This window comes from Chelonia mydas, chromosome 19, assembly GCF_015237465.2.
Source record: "Chelonia mydas isolate rCheMyd1 chromosome 19, rCheMyd1.pri.v2, whole genome shotgun sequence".
NCBI classification, from domain to species: Eukaryota; Metazoa; Chordata; order Testudines; family Cheloniidae; genus Chelonia; species Chelonia mydas.
In genome coordinates, this window is record NC_051259.2 from 2,029,577 (window position 1) to 2,052,623 (window position 23,047).

Here is a 23,047-nt window from a genome sequence, read left to right on the forward strand (position 1 = left end):
TAAGGTGCCACAAGTCCTCCTTTTCTTTTTGCGAATACAGACTAACACGGCTGTTACTCTGAAACCTATATTGGCATAAGGGGCTTTGTACCAAAAGAGCTTATTTCTCTTTGCCAAACTGGAACAAGCGTTACTCTCGTGAGCACTCTTATGTGAGTCTACCCTGGAGTGCAGGATTGCTGCTGCAAAACCACAGGCGCAGTACAAGTGGCAATGGGCCAAATGCTCACAAGGGGTTGGGGCTTGTGATGCTCAGCCTCATAACGCCTGACTTGTAGGCGCCTGGAAGACCACTGCAATTCACATTGCCTGATTTAAGTGCCTAGGTGCCTCTACAATGAATGCAAAGTATCAGCGGGGCAGCCGTGTTCGTCTGTATCCCCCAAAACAACGAGGAGTCCGGTGGCACCTTAAAGACTAACAGATTTATTTGGGCAGAAGCTTTTGTGGCTAAAAAACCCACTTCTTAATTCAAACAACCCTCTTCAAACATTCATTTGCAAGCGTAACACCATCTGTTTGGGTTTCAATAGGGACTGGGAGTGGCTGACTCACTACAAAAGCAATTTTCCCTCTCTTGGTATTGACACCTCCTCCCTGACTGAATTGGCCTTGTCACCCCTGGTTCTCCACCTGTAAGGTATCTCCCTTCTCTTCATGTGCCAATATATACTTATGCCTGCATCTGTAATTTTCACTCCATGCAACTGAAGAAGTGGGTTTTTTACCCACGAAAGCTTCTGCCCAAATAAATTTGTTAGGCTTTAAGGTTAAAAACAAACTCCTCGTTGTTTTTATACAATGATTGGGCAAAGATAGGCACCGAAACTGAGATTCACAAAAGCCAGCAGGCTAAGCAGGGAGCCACTGAAGCCAGCCTGTGGGAGATGGGTGCTAAATGCCACCCCCTCACAGAGATTGGGACCAGTCCAGGTGGCAGGGAGCGGTGGCTCTGCTTGCAATTCTCAGCCAGGACCCCTCTTTGGAGTTAGGGTCCCTAGGCCATTTTAGCATGAAGCCCAGGACACGGGGGGAGAAGGAGAGCAACCTCCCTCGTAACATTCAGCCCAGTGGTTCGGACACTCACCTGGAAGAAGGTAGCCCCCCCTGTTCAAGTCCCCCCTACCCCACCTGAAGGGGGAAAAAGATTTGACCAGGAATTTGCCTCCTCTCAGGTGAGAGCTGTGGGATATTCTGATGGGAGGAGTCCTGCAGTCTCTCCTGCTGCACTGTGGATAAATAATGAGTTATTGAAGCAGGGGGACTGGATCCTGGATCTCCCCATGCTGGGCCAGTGCTCCAACCACCAGGCTATGCAGCCGTTCTCCGGCCCAAGTGACCCTTGAAGGGAGAGAAGTGCTTCAGGAATTTTTACTGCAAAAACAGGAGCATGGAGCGCGTTGAGATCCCTGCGGGGTTTCAGCTGGAGTTTTATGCATCGCAGTGACCCCAGCCCTGGAACTTAGGGGCCCAGCTCCTTCTGAGCATTCAGCCCCAAACTTCTAAGCATCAAGCAGGTCTTCTCTTTGTGCTTCCCTTTCCCCATCCGTAAAACAGGGGCAAAAATACTTAGCACTTTTCAACTCCAAAGCACCTTGCAAAGGGTAAGTAAACATTCAGCACTATCCCCGCATGGAGGCAGGTGAGGGGTGTTTGTTTATGTGTTTGAGTGGCGTGGTCTAGTGCTGAAAGACACCCCTCGACCCTCCCCCAGACATTGTCAGTGCGGCAAAGACACGAGCAGAAACACAGCCAGTTTTGCACTGGCCCAGTGTGCCAGGGACACGTCCGGAGATAGATGTTGTACACAAAAGGTGCAAATGTAAATCATGGCAAGGACTATGATAGAATTTATGGAAAGCTCCAGCCCATGCTGCAGCATGAGTAATGATGGAGGTGATTATTAATTAATCACGCTCGTCGGGGAGAGAGCATCAGTGTAAGGAGTAATTAAAATGAAGCGCTGTACAGCAGTAGCAAACGATGATTTATGAAGCCGAGTAACTGCTGTGCTGCCTTCTCTCCCTTCCACAGGCCCAATGGGAAGGATTAACTGGGCGTATTGTCTTCAACAAAACTAGTGGATTAAGGACAGATTTTGACTTGGACATCATCAGCCTCAAAGAGGATGGTCTCGAAAAGGTCAGTAAAGTTTGTCCTTCCTGCTAGCTAAAGAATTTATGAAAAAACCTTCAAAAGATCCACTCAGGCCCCCTGGAAAACGGTGCATCAGCCTCATAACTCCTATATTTGCCTCTGTGTTCGATGTAAGGGTCTTTGCTGCTTTGGAATTGCTCTGCTCCTGTTCCCTGATGTACACACACACACCCCTGAACCCTCAGCCCAAGTTGTCACAACTAGTTGCCATGTAAGATTGTTGTGGTAAAACACACAGGAAACAGTGGAGCCACAGAAGCAGAAGAAACTCCCTGAGCAGTCAGGAGCCTGGTTTTTTTCCCATGCCACTGATGGGAGGAAAAAAGCCCAACCCAAGTGCTGCCTACATGCCACAGTTTGTTTATGCAAAAAGAAAAGGAGGACTTGTGGCACCTTAGAGACTAACCAATTTATTTGAGCATAAGCTTTCGTGAGCTACAGCTCACTTCATCGGATGCATAAAAGTTTATGAAGTGTTTTCCCTGAGGCGACAGCAGCTCTTTAAAGCCCCTCTCTCCGTGTGATCTCCTGCTATGAAAATTGCCTAAGGCCTGGAAATATCCCCTGTTCGTTACTGCCCTGATTGGCCCTCTTGCAGCCTGAGTTTTGGAGGAGATGATAATGTATGTTTTTTGTTGCTTTTTGATATCCGAGAGAGGGTACGAACAAAACGAGGGCAAGTTAGTTTCCTGGCCTGATTGGAAATTTTCCTATTTGGATGTGGAGTGTCTGCAGCAGCAATCCTGCTGCTGGGGACGCAAGGTAGCAGCCCAAACGCTGCTCCAACGAGAGACTGCTGAATTGGAATTAATTTGCAAACTGGACACCATTACATTAGGCTTGAATAAAGACTGGGAGTGGATGTGTCATTACACAAAGTAAAACTATTTCCCCATGTTTATTCCCCCTCCCCCCGCCCCGGCTACTGTTCCTCACACGTTCTTGTCAACTGCTGGAAATGGCCCACCTTGATTATCACTGCAAAAGGGTTTTTTTCTCTCCTGCTGGTAATAGCTCACCTTATCTGATCACTCTCGTTACCCTGTGTATGGTAACACCCATTGTTTCATGTTCTCTGTGTATATAAAATCTCCCCAGTGTATTTTCCACAGCATGCATCTGATGAAGTGAGCTGTAGCTCAGGAAAGCTTAGGCTCAAATAAATTTGCTAGTCTCTAAGGTGCCACAAGTCCTCCTTTTCTTCTTAGTACCCTGTAGAATCCTCCTAATTAGCACAGATCCCTGCTGGATACAGGGATATCATGCCACTGAAGTGCAGGCCTGAATCTCAGGTGCTCATGGGGATTTCATTTCTGTTTCATGGACCACTTTAAAAAACAAAGAATACTCAAAGCATTAAAACTTCTAAAACATCATTTTCAAGGGGAGAGCAGTTCAGTCAGTGGACAAAACAGAGCAGCAAGTTGCCTGAATAGAACAAAGATCTGCACCGTGGACAATTCATACCAATAGTTATCTATTCACATGTGCTGTGCTCGAAGCAGGTTGCATATAGTGTCATTACAGTCTCTGTGAGCTAGCTATCCACGGTTAGAGAGCCTTTGAATTTACCTTGGGGACTGATTCTTCACGGCTTTACCTCTTAGGTGGTTGCTGACACCTTGCAAAGTGGGTTGCTAGGATTGGTGCCACTGGGTAACATCCGTCCACCCTGCTCCCTGTGCCAGTGGACAGCTTACCACTAATGATCCCGGTAGAGTAATAGGCAAAAATGGCAGACATTTTGGATATCTCGTGAATCTGAACCTTAAAGTACTGCCAAAATATCTATCAGTCAACGTAGTTCTCCTCAGCTGTATGATAGAATTGCTGACCCTAGTGGTATTTATTACTACCGTGTGTCACATGATGCTCACTGGAAATTGCCAAACCCTGAAGCATATTCCTCAAGGATGCTCAGTTTTTATGTTTAATCTCCATTGAGTCAAGAGATTTTGTAGCTCTCTGCTTTTTTTTTTTTTTTAAAAAAAAGCTTTTTGTCAACCCTAGAAAGGTTTTAAAGTATAGATGTTAAATCTCTGTGGACACTAAGATTCTGTTAATAGCTAATCTGAAATAATGAAATGCCAAATGGAGTGAATCCCAATATGTACTTTGCATTATGTATAATAGCTTATATTTGTTGAGCTTTAGGATTGTGCTTCTGATCCTGCTACCTCCTGGATGTTCTGAGGATTAAAGCAGTATTACCCAAACATAATTACATGTAGTCTGACTATCTGACTTGCACAGTTCTCTTAATGGAATATTTGCATTTTTTCTTTATTTTAATTTGTAAATTAATTAATGCAGACTTGAGTTCCATGCATTTCATTTTTCTTAAGGAAAATTTAGCAAGGGATTCTTCGCTGAGTAGGTAGCACTGCCAAAGGCTCTTTATATTATTGCTTCTCTTTCCTATAACAATAATAATCTTCTGACATTTTAACTGCTGCGTGATTGGAAGGAGGGATGGAGGAAAGCCTGGCTTTTGTAAAATATTTAGGGATTCTCAGAAAGTTCACGGAAACTCTTTTAAAATTTATACTGTTCATGCCAAACAGCATTCGTTGTTCAAAAACCCTTTCTGTGAATGCAATAAAACCAGGTTCTCACCAGAGGTTGCTGGGGAGATTGCATTATTTAAAAAAAAAAATAGAAAAGAAAAGAAAAACAATCAAGGAAACAAAAAACATAGATAAATAAATAATCCAAAGCTCCTGGCCCCGCAATGGGATTGGCCTGTGGACTCTCCGTTTTCAAGTTTCCATCACTCATGTGGCCTCGTAGATGGAGCGACCTGTATATTCTGCGGTTCCTATTTGCTGTGTCTCTGTCTATTTGGGGGCATACCAAGCCTCAAAGGGGCAGCCTTAGACAACCAGCCACAAGGTTTGACTATGACAGGAGATTTTAAACCTCATTCTCGAGGTCTGGGAGAGAGTGCGGAGTAGCAGTTGCAGCAGGACGACGAGGGGCCAGATCCTCTTTAGGTGTAAATGTGCTTAGCACAATGGCGTCACTGGAGCGGTACTCCTTTATGCCAGCTAGGCCCAGGAGTCAAACTCTTCTGCGGGCCCTCTGCATAGCTGTCGCCAGGCCTTTCCCCTCCCAGAGCTTCAGCTTGCCCAGTGGTAAAACGCTGTGTCACCAGACAATCGTTAGCGTTGGTCAAGTGGAGCGAGATCCCGGTAGGAAAGACTCTACAAAAGATCAGTCGGCTCTAAAATCGGGAGGCAGTGTGGTAGAGTGGATAGGGCACTAGACTGGGATCCAGGAGATTTGGATTCTAGTCCCAGCTGTGCTGTTAAGCTCCTCTGTGATGATGGGTAATTCATGGCCTTGGCTTCCCCTCCCACCTTGGTCTGTTTTGTTTATTTGGACTGTGAGCTCCCCAGGGAAGGGGCTGTCTCTCACTTTGTTTCCGGAGTGCCTAGCGCAACAGGGGTGCTACACGCCACTGTCATAGAAATAAGAATAGAGTAAACAAGTTGTTACTTAGCTATGTACATGAAGGAGGAGGAAAGTGCGTCCTGATGTTAAACATAGCGCTGTACTGCAATCGTTTCCTTTCCAATTAGTCTCTTCGCCTCCTTTTTTCGCGTTTGCAGTCATGCTGTTAAAAGGCCTTTTAACAACTGTAAAATATAGATAGTGGCTGGACAGAAAGGGGAGCTGAATGGTAACATCCCATGCAGCATCTGCTCCTGCAGCTGGAGGGCAGGCCGGCCGTGTGTGTTTGCATTTGTTTAAAAGGGAATTGGATCAAATATCGGTGATGATGCTGGACCAGTTCCATAGCTGGTGTAAATCATCCTAGCTCCCCTGGTTTTAAAGAGACTGTGACATTTTACCTCAGCTAACGATCTGGCCCTCTATCTCTCAGCAGAAAAGAACTGATTAAAATTAACACTTGGCCCCTATTTGTGACACTTTATAACTGAGCCAAATAAATTTATAGAGAGGAACATAGGAATTCCCCAATTGGATTGGACACATGGTCCATGTACTCCAGGATCCTGTCTCTGACAGTGACCAGTGCCAGCCGCTTCAGAGGAAGGCGCAAGAACTCCCTGATGGGCAGGTATAGGGTAATCTTCCCCCATTAGAAGTGGATAGCTGGGAGTTCCTGGCCGGTTGCTTTGTGTCCAGTTCATATTCATTCCCAATGTTACTAGTTTTCAAGTTGGTGCAAAATGGAGCTAAGTGAAATGCAGATGGGCTTGATCTCCACTCCATGACACTAATGTTATGCTCTTTGTCTGTACCTCCAGGGACTTTGATGCAGTTGCCCTGGGTGGAACTGGTGTCATGTGGAATCTGCCCACATACAGGGTATTACAGGAGTTCATATTTCTGAACTCTCTCTCTAATACCAGGGCCTCTCGGCACTTTTCTCTGCAAGGACACTGTGATCACCTGCTGAAATCAAACACTCTCCCCAGGACAAAATTATTTGAATGGAGAAGTCTTAATTAATGTCTTGAGTAAATTCCTCCTCTCACATTCATGGTGTGGCTCTGCATTGCAGGTTGAGTGCTAGATCCAGGGACGTTATTCTCTCCACTGGCATAAATGAGTGCTCCATCCGTGGGGAAATGGCAGACGGGATTGACTAACAGTAGCAATCCTGCAATGCAAACCAGACAGGAGAGTTCATAAGTTTATAGTTCCTCTATTAATGTGGATGGTATAGCTTGACTTCACCAGACACATTTTTCACACGATAACAGATAGGAACTACATTGGATACACTATGAATTGTAAAAAGAAAAGGAGTACTTGTGGCACCTTAGAGACTAACAAATTTATTTGAGCATAAGCTTTCGTGAATGCATCCGATGCAGTGAGCTGTAGCTCACGAAAGCTTATGCTCAAATAAATTTGTTAATCTCTAAGGTGCCACAAGTCCTCCTTTTCTTTTTGCGAATACAGACTAACACAGCTGCTACTCTGAAACCTGTCACTATGAATTGTGATGCAAGTCACATATATTCCAATTAAGTCTAAGCCTAGTTGGGGGGCTGGAACAATTTGTACAGTGGGGGTGCTGAGAGCCGTTGAACCAAACTGTAAATCCCATATATGATGGAAACCATTTCAAGCCAGGGGGTGCTACCGCACCCCCAGAACCCCTATTTAGTGCTCCGATGAGTCTAGTGCTGCAGAGAAGGTGCCAGATTGAAAGCTTAGGAGAATGCTGCCCACAAAACAGGGCAGTGGCACTGCAAGCTTGGATCCCATTTGGCTGCGTTTTTTATTTTTTTAAGAAACACACGTTTTCATGGGAATCCTTTATTTCTTTTGAAACGTGCTGGTTTTTCAATGAAAACACTTTCAGACTTTTGAAAACGGAAACCAACCAAACCCCCAGCATTTTTATGTTTCTCTGTTTTTTGTTAAAACCCCCCAAATTCCAGCAGCCACCCTCAGAATGTTTTCTTATTTTTAAAATTTTCATCAGAAATACCATTTTCCAACCAGCTGTGTTCTCAGCCTTTTCCATACCAGAATTCTCCTCCCACCTCACTGCACTGCCCTCCCGTTTAACAATATGGGAAGTGTGGAGTGATCGAGACCACAGCCCCTGTCCTCTGGTCTGTATGACCCACAAGACTCCTTCCAACACAAATGACTCTAAATACTGTCTGAACACATCCCCTGAGTGCAGCCAAAGCCTATCTTTTGTCTGAATACATCCCATGACCTCTTTTTGGTTACTGTAGGAGATGGGCCCAAGCTGGAAAATTATCATCATCTAAATTTTTAACCCTTCACAAGTTTGGAAGTGTTAGAATCTGGGGTTTCTGGTGCCAACCCTGCCATTCACCAAAGCTTGGGACATATTTGCATTGGGGAATTTTTGATTCAGGAATATCTCTAATCACTGTGAGGCTTGGCCAAAGTTCACTCTTCAGTGTATTCTGAGCTCCTGAACTGCATGGCGCTATTGTCCATTGTTGAATGAATTCCTGAACTCTAGATATCATGGGCCTCCATATTTGTCCACAAGTATCAGTGCCCCCATTTAGAGGGCAGCAAAATGGAAAGGCATTCGGTATTTGTAATGTCTGCTCTGCAACTGCAGGATTAGTGTAACTTTCTCTTCTGTTTAGCTCAGCCAACACGGTGTATTCAGCTTTGCTTGCATGTGCAGCAGAAGACAGAAATAGCTACCATTCAGCCAGGGCTGTGGGATTCTGGAAGAGACTGAACAACACATGTCAAGTGTCTAGTAATTTGTTTCTTTGCTTCATTTCAGGTTGGAGTGTGGAACCCTTCTGATGGTTTGAACATCACGGAAATTTCCAAGGGGCGAGGGCCCAACGTCACAGACTCACTAACCAACAGATCTCTTATTGTCACCACTGTACTGGTAGGAGGCTGCAGGCTTGTATTTCTCATCCATATATAAATGGCTGGAAATATGTGACTTCTCTGGTGCTTTACAATGCTGCAGTAGATTTGCCAGTCCCTTTGCTTTTGGCCTTATGTTTAGGAGCTCTCTCCTAGCTCCCCATGCTATTGGCAAGGTCAGAAACCTGCGCTGGTCACCAGTAAGACACCAACAGTTGCCACACAGCTGAGTGCCTGAGACACCACAGCTCTTCGCTTTACTTAAGATAACAAGAGATAAGAGAGACTGAGATTTCAGTGTCCTTGGGACTGTCATGTGCACACTGTTGGCAAATATTGGCTCATTCATGGTGACCAATTAACCTCCACTAATTAGCAACATTTTACCTCCCATGGCTGCCCCATGCGAAGGTGTGATGGCCCCCAGGCACCTGCTAGCACATGGCTGATCTGGGTGGGGTTATAAAGGGGAAGGGAAGCTAGTGCAGAGGAGGCGACCGTGGAGAAAAGGTGTGTTCTCTCTCCTCCTACCTGGCTGGAGCTGGATAGTCCGTGGGTGCTTTTTAGCCAGTAGTTTGAGTTGGTTTGTCTGGGGTTTGAGTTTGTGATTTTGGAAATCAAGCCTTGAGGAAAGGATGTGAAATGACCGGTAGCTGGTGAGTCTGTCTGCACAGTGGCTTACAGGCCCTTCCCTGCGTAGAAGTGAGGTTGGACTAGAGAGAGGGGGAGACCTGCAACCATATGACTCTCTGCTGCACACTCTCATACCCACATGCTGACATTGCCTCCTGGTTTATCAGCTGGGCAGGGCAGGTGTTAGCAGCCCTGAATCCCACAGTTGGTCTGTAGGACAGTTCCAAATGTTTCATTAGCAGTAATTGACGCGGAAGGTGGACAGAGTCTGAGGGAGCAGATCTGTACTGAGCGTGTGTAGAGACGGGTGCTACTGCCCAAGAGGCCTGTGCTGGTCTGGTCGCCACCTGACCCAACTTGCATTCCTGAGCCCCAGGTGCCACGCCAAACTGGCTCCCTCCCGTCCCTCTATTTCCACGCTAACCACGGGGCTGGGTGAGGAGATGGGGTGGGAGTGCTGCAGTGTCTCATCTTAAGGAGACAGAAGAACAATGTGCACAAAGGACTTGGCTTTGGGGGTCTCCTTGCTCCTCTGACCACCGGTTGGGGACAAGGGGATGAGGAACTGGAGAGGCCACCTACCACCCTTCCCCTTTATCCTGACAGTAGAGGGCCACTGGAGGAAAGAGGCTGGGGAGAGAGGTGGTGAGCTGAAGGCCACGTTTGAGAAGGAGTTGGAGAAAGGTGCGATTGGTGCCTAAGGGGGCACAGAGGGAACCATCTCCTCTCTGCCCCAGACTCCCGAAGAGAGAACTGAATGGCTTTGCTGTCCCATTTCACTCTTTGGGGAGATCTTTCCCTCAGGCAGCGTCTCAAACGTTCCACAATCCCACTCTGCACCACGGCAGCTGGCGTGAGGACTCAGATGGTGCGTGCATTCCCAGAAGCCCTGGCCCTTCCCAGGAACGGGCTGGGGAGATCATTTAGTGCATCTGGTAACAGATGTATTCCTCCCTGCAAGCTGGGAGTGCTGCTCTGGGCACTTTAGCCACCTGAAGAGAAGCCAAAGCTAGTTGATATGCTGAGCAATGACTCTGAGGCATGAGAGCCCACTATAAAGGGTGAATATCCTGCAATATTGTCATTGGTCTTAGAATTCACAGTTTGTGGGCTGCGGAGGGGGTATCCTTTTTTGCATTAGTGGTTATCAATAAAAGATATTGAGTCAATCTGTTTGGTATAAAATGGCACCATTGACATCAATGCGGGAGCATTGATTTAGACCAAGAGAAAATCTGACCCACTGAATACTTACCCAGACGATCAGGTACACCGAAGACCCGGTGGAGATACCTGCTTTCGTTGCCTGGTAGGCAGGGCTGGGTTTATGGCACATTGTCACTCCAGAACTTCGGCACGTCCTTGCTGTCGTGACTGAACAGAGCGCTTCTGGGAGCTAGCTGGTCCTTTCTAGAAATGATGTACACTGTGCTGCGTGAATGGCTAGTCTGTCTGCACCCAGAGGCATTTCAATACCTGTGTATCTAAGCAGTGGAACTTAAAGGAGAAGAAACACGAGAAGGAGAGGGAATCTGGTGCCCAGAGAGAGCGTGAGGGTGCTGGCTGGCCTCCGACAGGGCGCAAGCAGGTGCTGCACAGACTCCCACATGTATGGTGCTAAGCTGCAGCATCTCCTGCTGTTCCCACACTCCAGAGAAACGGCTGCTCCTTGTCGACACGTGCCGGCCAATTCAGTGATTCTCTGTGTCGCTGGCTAGAAGCCACCACACTTCCAGTAGCCATGAGGCTGCTCCTTGTTCCCGCTGCACTTTTGAAAACATCCACGTCAACTCTTGTGCTGAATCTCAGGCATGTTCTCGGTCCCGGTGCGTGCTGAAGGCCCAGCGCGGGGCTGCATGCACTGGGCACAAGAAAAGCTCTTAACTAGCATTCCACACAGGTTGTACAAGTGCCCGACTAACCAGCAGGAGAGGGGTGGGTGTCTGCTTCAGGTGTAACTATTCCCATCACAGCAAAAAATAAGAGCAAATCCATGCCTCAGTATCCTCCCTTCTGGGGCCTTGGTGGCTCAGGGGATTAAGAAGGGGCTAGAGGGTCTCTTCCTCTCTCTCACTGATCGAAGGAGGGGCACATTCTCTCACACATAGTCATCAACATCAGGTGGCTGCTCAGCAGCCCTCTATGAAGTAGCTTGTCAGTCTCCGCAGATTTTCTGTTGGACAGTTGCCCCCATAACTCCAAGGCCACAAAAGCCCCAAATTAGCCGCCCTGCTGGCAATCTTAGCAGAGAAACCAGTGGCTTCATGGGCCTTAGAGACTGACTCCTCCTCTTGCTTCTAGATGAGGCCCTTCAAGGTCAGAGGGGAAGCTCCGTGTCAGGAGGTGGGGTGGGTACCCCCGGGGTGCTTGTCCTGCCATTGCCAGCATTGTATCTGCTCTGCGGGTACTTCATGCTCCAGCGCTGCCAATCTGTCACTTCTCACTATCCCAGAATTCATTTATACACACGGGTTAGAACTGCAGCGGTTGTGTTTCTTTCCCCTCATAGCTACGTAGGTGACAACCTAGCCAAAAGTAATTGAGTTATCCAGCAAACCATGGATACTTAACCAATCTCCTCTGTCTCCAACTGTCACGCTGTATTTAGTTCTTGCCTTCACTATTGGATTTGATAGCAGGCATCAGATCAGAATGAATTTTTATTTAACATCTAATGAATTATGACTAGTAGCATTGGTTTGTATTTGGCTGTGTTACACAATGCTGGGTCTGCCAATCGGCAGCAACAGCAAATAATGCTGTGCCTAGAACAAATAAACGATTAAGGAAACCTGGGCAGGTTGTGTAGATCTGGTTTGAAATTCTGTTTATGCCAATAATTTTTCTGGCCAATTTCCATGCAGTGCCTTCAAGGAGCCTCTTCTGTCAAAGAATCGTGGATGTTAGAGGTGGGAAAGAATGGCTAGGTCATGAAGGGTTTAGAGAGTATCGTCTTTTATGATATATTGTCTAGGGTTCCTAAAAGGATGTGTGCATGTGAATTGGGTATTCATAAACGAGAAGGACAAGTGTTTGGCTCAGTGCAATGTTACAAGCACTGTGAAATGTATCCTCTGCCCATCTCTTTGTTCATGCACCTCGAGTCTCACCTAAAGAACCCCTTTCCGTTCCAGTTCTGGAGCTCGCACATAGCTTTGCCAATGCACCGCACTGCCAGCCTGCAGCTCCTGCTATTCCAGTGGGGTGCTTCATGTTTGACTTTTACTCTGCTTGGGCTCTCCAGCAGGGTGATAGCCCTCTCCTTCCAAGGGTGATAAAAACTAAGGAAGGTAATGATTAAAAAATGTTTGTTCCATCGTTATCTTACAAACGATGCGCTCGTGCTGTGACACTGCTATCCAATAACAGCCCCGTGTAATCACATCTCCCATCAGAGGCTGGACAAGGCAGCTGTGTAACCTGATCCAGTGCAGCAGAAAGGATGGGAGATACTGGACTTGACAGAGCAACGATCTGGTCTGGCATGTTGAGAGGTTGGATAATGGAATTAGATGGACCACTTGGGTAACGAGGCCTGACTTCCTAAAATGAAACTACCACCCAGCCTAAAAATAACCCAGACCTGGCACACAGCTGCTCCGTCTTCTCTGTGTTCATTGTCATAAAACGTTTTTCCCAGCTGAGCCGCTCTGCTCAAACGCCTGGGTGTGACTGTGCGGCAGGAGCCTCTGGTTGTCTTAGTTTAGCCCATAACATGCTGCTTTCATGCCTTGCTTCAAATTCCTCGGACCCAAACTTTCAGAACAAGCCGGAAAAAAAAAAAAAAAAGTAAATTCAAAAGTCCTTAGACCAGCAGTGGGCAACCTGCGGCCCGTCAAGGTAATCCGCTGGTGGGCCGCGAGACAGTGTTTACATTGACCGTCCACAGGCATGGCTGCCCGCAGCTCCCATTGGCCGGGAACGGCGAACCATGGCCACTGGGAGCTGCAGGTGGCCATGCCAATGCGAACACCGTCTGGCGGCCCGCCAGCAGATTACCCTGACGGCCCGCAGGTTGCCCACCACTACCTTAGGGGAAATGCTGGAACAAAAGGCACTTTGGCAGTTCCCGCTCACTCAGATTTTGGACATCTCTGCTCCGGCTCCTGGAACAGGGTCAGTTTTTGCACAGTGTAACAGGGTGGCTTTGGCCTTATGGGCTGGAGGCCTCAGGCAGAAAAGCCCCATTACTGACGGAATGGCTCCAGCCCACCCGTGCCACGAGACCTGACGGGGCCTGATGGAGCACAGCTCATTCCCCTATAAAGGGCAGCAGGAAACTGTAGGGAGGAGGGAAATTCAGGAAACTGCAGTGAGTGAAAAAAGCTCCTGCAGGGAAGAATCTGACACCAGGGGAATGGAGAAGTCAGAGCCAGGAGGCTGAACTCCAGCCCGGGCAAGCCTGAGAGTGACTTGACCTGGACCCAGCTCAGGGAAGAAGAAAGGGGGATGCCCTACTTAGGGGAGGGAGACACTAAACTGGTGTGTTGACCTCAGGCCTGAATAAATTGGACCCTAGAAGGGGTATGTCTGAAATGCTGTGAACTGGGTAGCTCTTCAGGGGCCCTGAAGAGGGGGAAGGTAGCGGCAGGGTGCTGCAGGGCTACCTCTGGCCATAGGTGGGGGGGGGGGGGCATTTGTTTTGTTTTCTTTTTATTCTTTTGAATTTACTTTTTTTTTTTTTTTTGGCTTGTTCTGAAAGTTTGGGTCGGAGGAATCTGAAGCAGGTTACTTCTAATGGGCCCAGCAGAAAGACTGCAAGCTGGAGCCAGTCCCTGTAAGTGGGAGATAGAGCTGCATGAATAATACAAAATAAATGCCATGCACAGTGATATGAACCCTAGGTGGAGTCCAGGGTCAGCGGTGGGGGAATTACCCAAGGTTATTTCAACTCTCAAGAGATTGAGCAGAGACTCATTTCCCCCTGCCTTTGTCCATCTTCATCTGTATCAAATTATAACGTAGCGTGGTGCCACAAGGGGAATAATTGGCTGGGGGTGCTGGTAATACTGAAACGAAGGGTTGAGATGCACCAGCCCAGGTGTGTGGGGCCGAGGGCTGGAACAGCAGTGAGAGCTGCAGGGCCAGGACTGAGAAATGCTGGAAGAGGGAATACTTCAGCTCAGAAGCGAGACATATTGGTAGAGCTGAGACGGGGTCTGGGTCTGGAATAGCTCTGTAGTGGGAGTGGCGCAAGTCAGGAGTGAGGTGCATCAGCAGAGCTAGGGAGCTGAAGGGAGCCCCTGCCTGTCTCTAGCTAGCACTTTAGTCTCTCCGCTCTAGCAATTCTACGGCCACGAAGGTCCCTAAGCTTTGTGCTCACATTTCAGTTCTAAAGCATCAACAGAGCAAATCACCACCCTCTAATTGCTCAGCAGTGTGTGCTGGAATGGGCGCGTGCACGCCTAACGCAAAGTCACCTGCAGCCTTATGACCCACCGAGTGAGGAGCATGATGGGATTGGCGCGCTGAGTTGTGCAATAAATGCATTTCCATACATTGGCTCCTAAGAAGTAAAATACAACCCTAAACTTTATCGACATCTGCTGCTGCCCTTTCTGCCTCATCCGTAGGTGTAAATGACAGTAGAAAAGCCAGAGGAGGGATCTTTAAAAGGAAAAGCAGGAAAGGTTGTTCACCCCCCTCCTCCCCACATCTCCCCGCTGCCTTTTGCTCATATTGCAGTGGCTTGTTGGAAGAGAAATATTACTCCAGCAGCCAGCACCACTCTCCCTGAGCAATACAAGAACTGTGAAGTTATGAAATTGAGGGCACCTTCACTGAGAAATCGATTAGCAAGCCAAGGGAGCTTGTGAATTGGATGTCTGGCCATTTTCAGTAATAAATTGTGAAATAGTCTGTGAATAAGTGGTTCGTAGAGATCAGAATTACCCCCAGGAAACGTTTGAGACCCAGAGATACATTACGGAGCAAGTGGCATCCTAATGTTCAGTGCTTTGGCTGTTAAATATGTATGTTATCCCTATAATGCTTCCCAAAATTAATAGTGTTCTATGGCTGATTTGGAGCTGGTGTATTTATACCAAGGCCCGTAGACTCAGCTGGTTCACAAACAAAGCACTAATTCCAGGGGAGAGGGCTGCAGAGGAGACTGGAGAGAGAGGGAGTTTAACGGGCTTGCATGCACCACGCTAACTCCATAGGCATGACGTTGTCAGCCTTGCTTTCTCAGCCAGCAGACCCAGACCCAGACCCAGACGCTCTCTCTCATCCGCTCCCCACCAACACCCAGAGCAAGACAAACTGCCTTCTGCACAGCCGTACGTGAATGGCCTGGTTTGTCCACTGTGAGTGCTGGATGAGTGTGGATCCCTCCAGGCAGGAGGCACAGGTAGGGATGTTGCTGGAATTCCAGCAAAGCCTCCATGCACTAGGGCAAGGTCTGGGCCACCTCCAAGCTAGGACTGTAGCATTGTGTGTAATGTTATCCAATGGTTCAGTCTAATAAATAGTCTTTTCCTCAGCTCGATCTCTGTCCTGCCCTTGTCTCCTAGCGCTATCTGCTGGATAGCGTACTTTGAGCATCTCAGCACTTCCCTTATGTATCTTCTCTCTCCGGCCATTCCCACATCTTCCTGTCCCTTTCTGTTGCCATGACTGACAGCCCTAATGTCTTGCTTTGTGAAAGGCTATGATTTTTATTGCATACTTTATTGCCTTCACTTGCATATGATGGCCTCATTCATCACAGGAGATGAGAAGAAAGATGGAACCTTCCTGTGTAGAAGCCTGTTATAGGGCTGCTAATATTAGTACATTATTATTTGGATCGTGGCAGTACCTGGTGGCCCCCATCACGGCTCAAGGCCCCATTTTTCTGGGCATTGTACCCACATATAATGAAAAGAGGGTCCTGGCCCAAAAACTGACCATCTAGGAGTAGGATGAGAGACACTAGTTGGAAGAAAGAAAGGGAGAACAAGGTAACAATGAGACAATTTGATTATCGTAATAAACAGTGGTTCTGTATTTGACAGGCAACCTGGGATCTCCTGGTGTGCCATATATCGTGGGCATTAATCAGTGCTTCAGTGTGGGATGGAATAATAATAATTTATTAAAAATACATAGTTTGCTTTCTGCATCTGGACATGATTTTCTCAGAAAAGTAATGGCCTGTTCTGGATTCCGACAGGAGCTGGGTTATCCACCTGACATCTCTGAACCTTTCAAGGCATCCAAGCTGGACATCTTTAAACTAAAAAGAATGGCTATTTTTGAGCATTAGCGGAAGTGCAATCATTTGGACTTGGAGGAGAGCAGCCCTCTGAGTGTTTCAGAAAGTTCACCATGGAACATTCCTTTTAGATGTGTTATAACTTACAATGCTTCCTGGCGCTGCCTGCAGTCTGCTAGCTAATAAGGCGGCACTTTGCTGCAGCTTGTTAAATTTTCAGAGGCTTTTCTGAATACAAAAGTAATGAGAACAGCTCAGGAGGGGGAGAAAAGGCCTCAAGATAGCAAGGCGGGGGTACTTACCCCACCTTGCTGTGCCCTTCCTGAAGTAATGTGCCATAGCTTGTTAGAAACCATCAGCTCCATGCAATATGCCCACCGTGCATGGGCATATACCCCACACTAACTACAAGTGCCCAGGGCTGTAACCACGGGTTTGTTGCTTGAGAGGCCAGGGTGATACCTGGTTATTGAAAAGTCCTGGGTCCTGATCCTGGGCTGCATCTGAGTTGATCTCAGTGCAACATGGGTGTGGAAAAAGATGCCAAAAGCCACCAGTACCACTGCTGACTAGCATAATTTAGAGCCACGCTGGAGCTGCTGTAAATTATGCCTGCTGCCTCTGACCCCAGTGGCAGAGCACCTCATAACTCTTGGGCATGTCCTCTGCACCGACAGCCAAAGTGGGGGTGGGGCACATTGCACAGTCCTCTGACGGACAGTTCGGCTGCCATATGGTCAGAATCAAGCTGTGGGTCAGAACTGGAGGGGATGTTCCTGGGATACTATAGGACATGATCAAATCCAGGTGTATGTGGAAAACCTGTCCTTTGGAACAGCTAGCAGGAAACCTGCTTGGGAACCATCTACTTTTAGCACCTCCTCCTCTAAGTACAGACCTGTGCTCTCAGGTGCACCTGCTATGGAAGCGGGTGCTGGTGTGTTACAAAGGAAAAGGTCTAAGACACGCGCTGGTCTCCTTTTGACCTACCTCTGGCCAGCAGTAGAATCCCTGCCCCAGTCTTTGCTTTGTCTTGTTCACCTATCCTGGGGGGATAAAGAAATAAAGCCAACCTTATACCAGCCACCAGCCACGCATGGTGTCCTGGCAAGACACCCAGCTCAGATGCTCTTAAGAACCCTGATGGTGGTGAGTCCACAACAGTCCCCAGGGATCGATTCATTTGTGTTTCTAGCGTCTGGGATTTGTGGCTGAATTCTTTTCCCCTATGTATTTTTATTTTTCAATGCCCTTGTTTTCATTTGCAGAGCATGAAATGGTTATTTTCTCTCTCTCTCTCTCTCTGAAATCCCGCAGGATGGAAACCAGTTGGCTGCTCAGAAGAGACGAAATTAAATTTAGTGGGGTAAACAAGGTTGCTAATTAGCTGATGCACCATGCAAAGTTAATTTATTCCAAACATGTTGTGATGCCAACCTTGCCTGCATAATGAGTGTCACATTGCGCAGGGTTACCTGGAGGAACAGCCACCTGCTTTCATCGCTTTTCTGCTGGAAATGGGCCTGGCAGCCTGCCCTTAACCGTGGCTCTTTGCTGTGCTCTCGCCCATCTGCGCAGGAAGAGCCCTTCGTCATGTTTCGGAAGTCAGACACAGCCCTCTTCGGGAACGACCGCTTCGAAGGTTACTGCATTGACCTTCTGAAGGAGCTGTCCCACATCCTGGGCTTTACCTACGATATCCGGCTGGTGGAGGATGGGAAGTATGGAGCACAGGATGAGAAGGGGCAGTGGAACGGCATGATGAAGGAACTCATCGACCATGTGAGTAAGACCCGTGTGTGTAAAGCTCCCAGTAACTAGGGGATAAACCATGCTGCAGCCTGAACTGTGGGTCAGGACACCTGGAGTGGGTTAACATCCCCCCTGCTCTGGCATCCCAGCCCATCTGAGCTCTGTATCTTCCTCGATGTATACTGAACATACTCTATAATACAAATATTCTTGATCATTGCTAGGGGTCTCTTCCAGCTTTTCCACGGTCATTGAGTGAAGAAATAAATTAGCCCCACCAACAGATGTCTTCCTTTGCGTCAGTGTAGGACCAGGGGCACCACTGCCCCAGCCGGGTAACATCCTGGCTCTAAGCCACCCCTTCTAATTCCAGCTGCTGGCACAGGGGGCATGTTGTGGGCATTCCCATTGCCGAGGGCTTGCCAGAGCGTAGCAATGCTCTGGACGTCTCTGACCAATGTAATCACCCATGGGGCTGTTACTTGCCTCAGTGCTGCTGAAACTCCTGGTGGCTGTCAAGTCACACCTGGGGTGGAAGCATCGCTCAGCAGCTCTTGGGATGGGGGGGTGGATGGGGAGACAACCAGCTGCCTTAGACTCTGTGCCCCCAGTCTTGCACAAAGCACAGTCTGAGCAGACTTGAGGATCATGGCTATTAAGTATTTTGGATACACGTCATGCTGTTAAATATAATCATTATACATGGCAATCCAAGTCCCTCCCTCGGGTATGTACAGCAACCCCAGCTGGCGTCAAGGAGAGCTCTGTGGAGGTGTGGAACAACAGAACAGGGTCCTGTTCTTCTCCCATTGAACGAAAGGGGAGCTTTGCCACCAACGTCAATGGGAGGAGTGGTAAGCCCCATATATGGGCAGTAGGGTTCCCAGGAGATACCGTTACTTCTGGGTGATGAAAATCGGAACCTCAGCCTTACATTCATGTACATTTCGTCCTCAGTGTCTAGTGTAAAGTTGTGTTCGAATGGGAGGTGAATTCTGGCCAAGCGTATTTAAATGTGTGTCCCAGATAATGTGCTTACCCAGAGGAGGGAGTCATAGGACTGGAAGGAACATTACGAGGTCCTCTGCTCCAACCCCCACCAGTGCTAAGGCAGGATTAATTATACCTGCCTCAGCGAGCGGTCATGCAGCATCTCCTGGTATTTCGTCACAGCTGAGTGGAGCCTGTATCCTGAGAGGAGTTCATTTGCTGGGTTTCTCTCTGCACACTCAGTGTCTGACATACTTGGCTGCATCCCTTTTCCATCCCTCTTCTTAATGTTACTTGGCCAAGACCCCAGTGACACCTGCCCTCGAGCCCAGGTGCCGAGGGTTCTCAAAGATGTGGTGGGGAGTAGTCCACAGCTCCTGGTGTCTTCAGTTCTGAAATATCACCTACTGCTGACAGGATGACATGGAGCTATTCCCTTCCCGTGTGCCTGTCCTCTGGGATAACAAATGTACAGCAATCAACCAACTGGGCAGATGGTCCCTAGTGCAGGGACAGTGTTTCGCCAGCCTGGGATAGCGCGAACAAGCCTGCTGCACGCTTGGCTCCATCATTTAACCAGGCTGAGTCTGAAAGGGTGCAAAGAGCACGGCCCCAAAGGCTGATGCCCTTACGCAGAGACCTGCTTCGCTATGTGCCATAGAATGCCCCAGGCTGGTGGTGTGCAACACTCCCACCATCGTCCCCTGTGCGTGCCCTACAGCTGTGGGATCACTGGCCTGACCGAGCAAGGACTCCTATTCCACAGAGCACATGTTCATCTGTGAGCATATGCGTCCGTCCCACAGACTTCAATGGGACTCAGGCGTGCGCCTAAAGTTAACACCCCCTGAAGTGCTTTGCTGCATCAGAGCCTCGCTGAGAAACAAACAATGCGACTAGGCTCTGATCCCTTGTCCAGCCCTGGGCCCTGGCGGAAAGATCCCAAGAGAACGATTTGCCCTTCGCTAAAGCACTACACGCTCCTGGCTGCGCTGACCATGCCACCAGCTGTTAAGCAGAAGGGAGTCCATTCAGCCTGCTTTAATCTTGGATTATACCTCCTAAACTTGCCTGGATGTTTTTTTCCACCCAGCATTCCTGTCACTCAGAATCGGCGGCAGATGTCCTTGTGCTGCTGCCAGTAATTTGAAAGTCTGAGTTGATCACGGCTCCTGGAGAAAACCCTGCAACGCACGTTAACAACTGTGATGCTGTAGTCATCGGTCGTCATGCGAAGAGGCCTCTTCCGCCCCTGTGGTCAGGGTGATGGGGGAGCATTTCAGAAGGAGGCTCTGCCACAGGGTGATTAATAATTGTGTGTGTGCGTGTAGGCACGGTAATAGGGTGGGAAATTGCTAGATACAAGGCATGTCTCTCACAACTGTTTGCCAGGCCGCCCAGCAGTGCAGAAGAGGGAAAACAATCAAATTCCTCATAAATCTTATCTTCCAGAGGAGACTTAATTATAGGCCCATTTGTAGACATGAAATAAATCCCACCGCACTTTTTTTGCAAGACTGGGGAGGCATTAACCTCAGTGTCCTGACCTGATTTCAGTTCTGGTATTTAACTTCACAGAGGCATTTTAGAAACTATTCTGCCTCACTTCCCATCCTAAACTCCTGTGTGCGGTTACCCTGCACTCTTACACCCTTCACAGCCTTCCGCGGGAAAGGCTCCAGGGAACTGTCCAGGCACTGTCTGGGATTTGCAAAGACACAGCAAGGAGTTACGTTTCCAACTCCCATTAAAAGAGAGCAGCTAGCGCCCTCTGGAAAAACCCATCACCCGTTTCCCCTCGCACTCCTCAGCAGTACATTCAGAAAACTGATGCTGTAAATAAACCCCTGTGGGGAACTACAGAAACAGATCACCTTATCTGGCTTGACTCAGGTGAACCTCACACGAAAGCTCAATGCAGCTAAATGTGTGACCCAAAGCCATAGGACATCATCAGCATGATTTATTTTTATTATTTCACTGGCTGTTTCCTTCATTGCTGGTGAGCACAGAAGTATGACATCTCCTACTTCTCCGGCTTAGTGGCATGCTTATTTATTGGCAGTACTATCTTGTGTTTTTCCTGGCTCCTAGGTGAACAGATGATCCCTACTGCAACATATAACGATAATATCTAGCACTTCTCTAGCAACTTAATCCCAGGGTCTCAAACTGCTTTACGAGAATTCATGACAACACTTCTGCAAATCACCCCAACAGCTACTGTCCGTAGTTTACAGACAGGGAAATTGAGGCACGAAGACTTGGCTGATGGACACACTGTACATCAGTGGCAGAATCAGAACCCAGTCCAATGCCCCATCCACTAGAGCATGCTGCCACACAGTCAGGACATCTCCTTCCCTTTCTGAGGCACACCTGGTTGGCGGGAGGAATTTTCTTCATAATTGCTTGCGATGCACCGTGCCAGGGTCTGTACTAGCTGGATGGCACGCACTTCAGCTCTCTGCGAGTATCCAGGCTCACCGAGGCAGGAGTTCCTGTTTCACGGGGAGGAGGGAGTTCTTCCTGTGACTCAACTGAGAGGAGCAGATAAGCCAAATCAGTGCAGCTCCTCAACATCCAGGCAAGTCGAGTCAGCCCGGTACCCGCTGTTTGGGGCCAGCCCTGCTGCATCTCCAGACCTTGTGGAGCTGCATTCTCACGGGAGCAGGCTTTCTTGTGAGATCCCAGGGACTCCGGACTGGGAGTTCCCTGCAAGCAGCTTTTTCCAGGGAGTGCTTCAGCCACAGCCCAGGAGAGCAGATGATGATGAAGGAAAGAATAAAAGCCACTCAATACCTGAAGTAAGGATTGGGTTTGGACTGCGGTCTGTAAATGGAGCAGGGCTCAGGGCAGATGTGTGCTGGGGGCATTTGGTCTAAGTCCCATGCTTAGCTGAGACCCCTTGTTTAGGAATTAGTGTCTGGATGCAATGTTGGTTGGCACTTGAGATGCACCACGGCAAAGGGTCTCCGCCTCCCCCCACCCCCAGGAGAGAGAAACTGTTGGATTCTCCCTCCCCCAAAAAGGAGGGTGATCATGCACCCCTGAAACCAGTTACATTTTCTGGTTGAGAATCTGTGTGTGCCCTTGATAGACAGGCAGACCAATGGGTACGTTCTGAGTTCTCACAGGGCCTAGCACAATGGGGTCCCTGGCTGGAGTTCCTAGGCACTATGGTAATACAAATAACATTGGGATAAATATGTGATAGGTAGCTAGAGGGGTATATATTTGTATAGACATGATGATCGCTAGAGGGGTATATATTGTGCTAGGTAGGACTTTCCTCTCTTCTTCTAGCTAATCCTCCACCCCACCATGAGCATTCCCAGCAGACTCCACGTAAAGCATTCGCTTCCATTTGCATGCAGAGCCTAAAACATTTGTAGAGAGCTTTGTGTGCCCGGTGTCCCCCAAGGAACACAGCCATCTGGGATACATTGAAGCGAAAGATGCTTTGTAATAGAGAATGTCATTATGGTTTTGCTGCCCTTGGATATACATAGGAAGGAAAGCAAAGGGTCCAGAATCCTGCAAGCTTTACTCCTCTGAGTAATGCTTAGTGATTTCATTGGCGTGAATAAGATGCTACTCCGAGTAAGAGCTGCCAAATGTCTGCTACAGCTGAATCGTGTACAGTATCCCAGCTCTGTCTAGCATGTGTAACCAACAGGCAGTTGTGAATAATTAGGCTCTTCTCTAGCCTTGAATCCCAGAGGCATTACCTGCTTCTAATGATCTGCTTTCATGCTTTATGGAGTGACCCTTCTGTGGAACAGAGGGCAAGAGCAGGCGTGCAGGGGACAATTTAATTTATTTATAAATTCAGTTTATTTTCTTAAATCATCTGACTCGCAGAAAGGGGGGAAAAAACAACAACCCACGTCACCAACCAGAGCAGCTGCGTTCTTGCTTCCACTGCCATTTAAAAGAGTCCATTAAACACTAGTGCAT

General features: G+C 48.1%; 1 protein-coding gene across 2 annotated transcripts in view; it reads left to right on the forward strand.

The window, feature by feature from the left end:
• Positions 1-23,047, forward strand: part of GRIK3 (glutamate ionotropic receptor kainate type subunit 3) — a 228,881-nt gene that overhangs the window by 155,714 nt on the left and 50,120 nt on the right. For both annotated transcript variants that reach the window (XM_007060684.4, XM_027823121.3), the window contains exons 8-10: positions 2,035-2,142; positions 8,420-8,533; positions 17,924-18,127. In XM_007060684.4, coding sequence (XP_007060746.2) covers positions 2,035-2,142; positions 8,420-8,533; positions 17,924-18,127 — 426 coding nt within the window. The remainder of the gene's footprint in view (positions 1-2,034; positions 2,143-8,419; positions 8,534-17,923; positions 18,128-23,047) is intronic.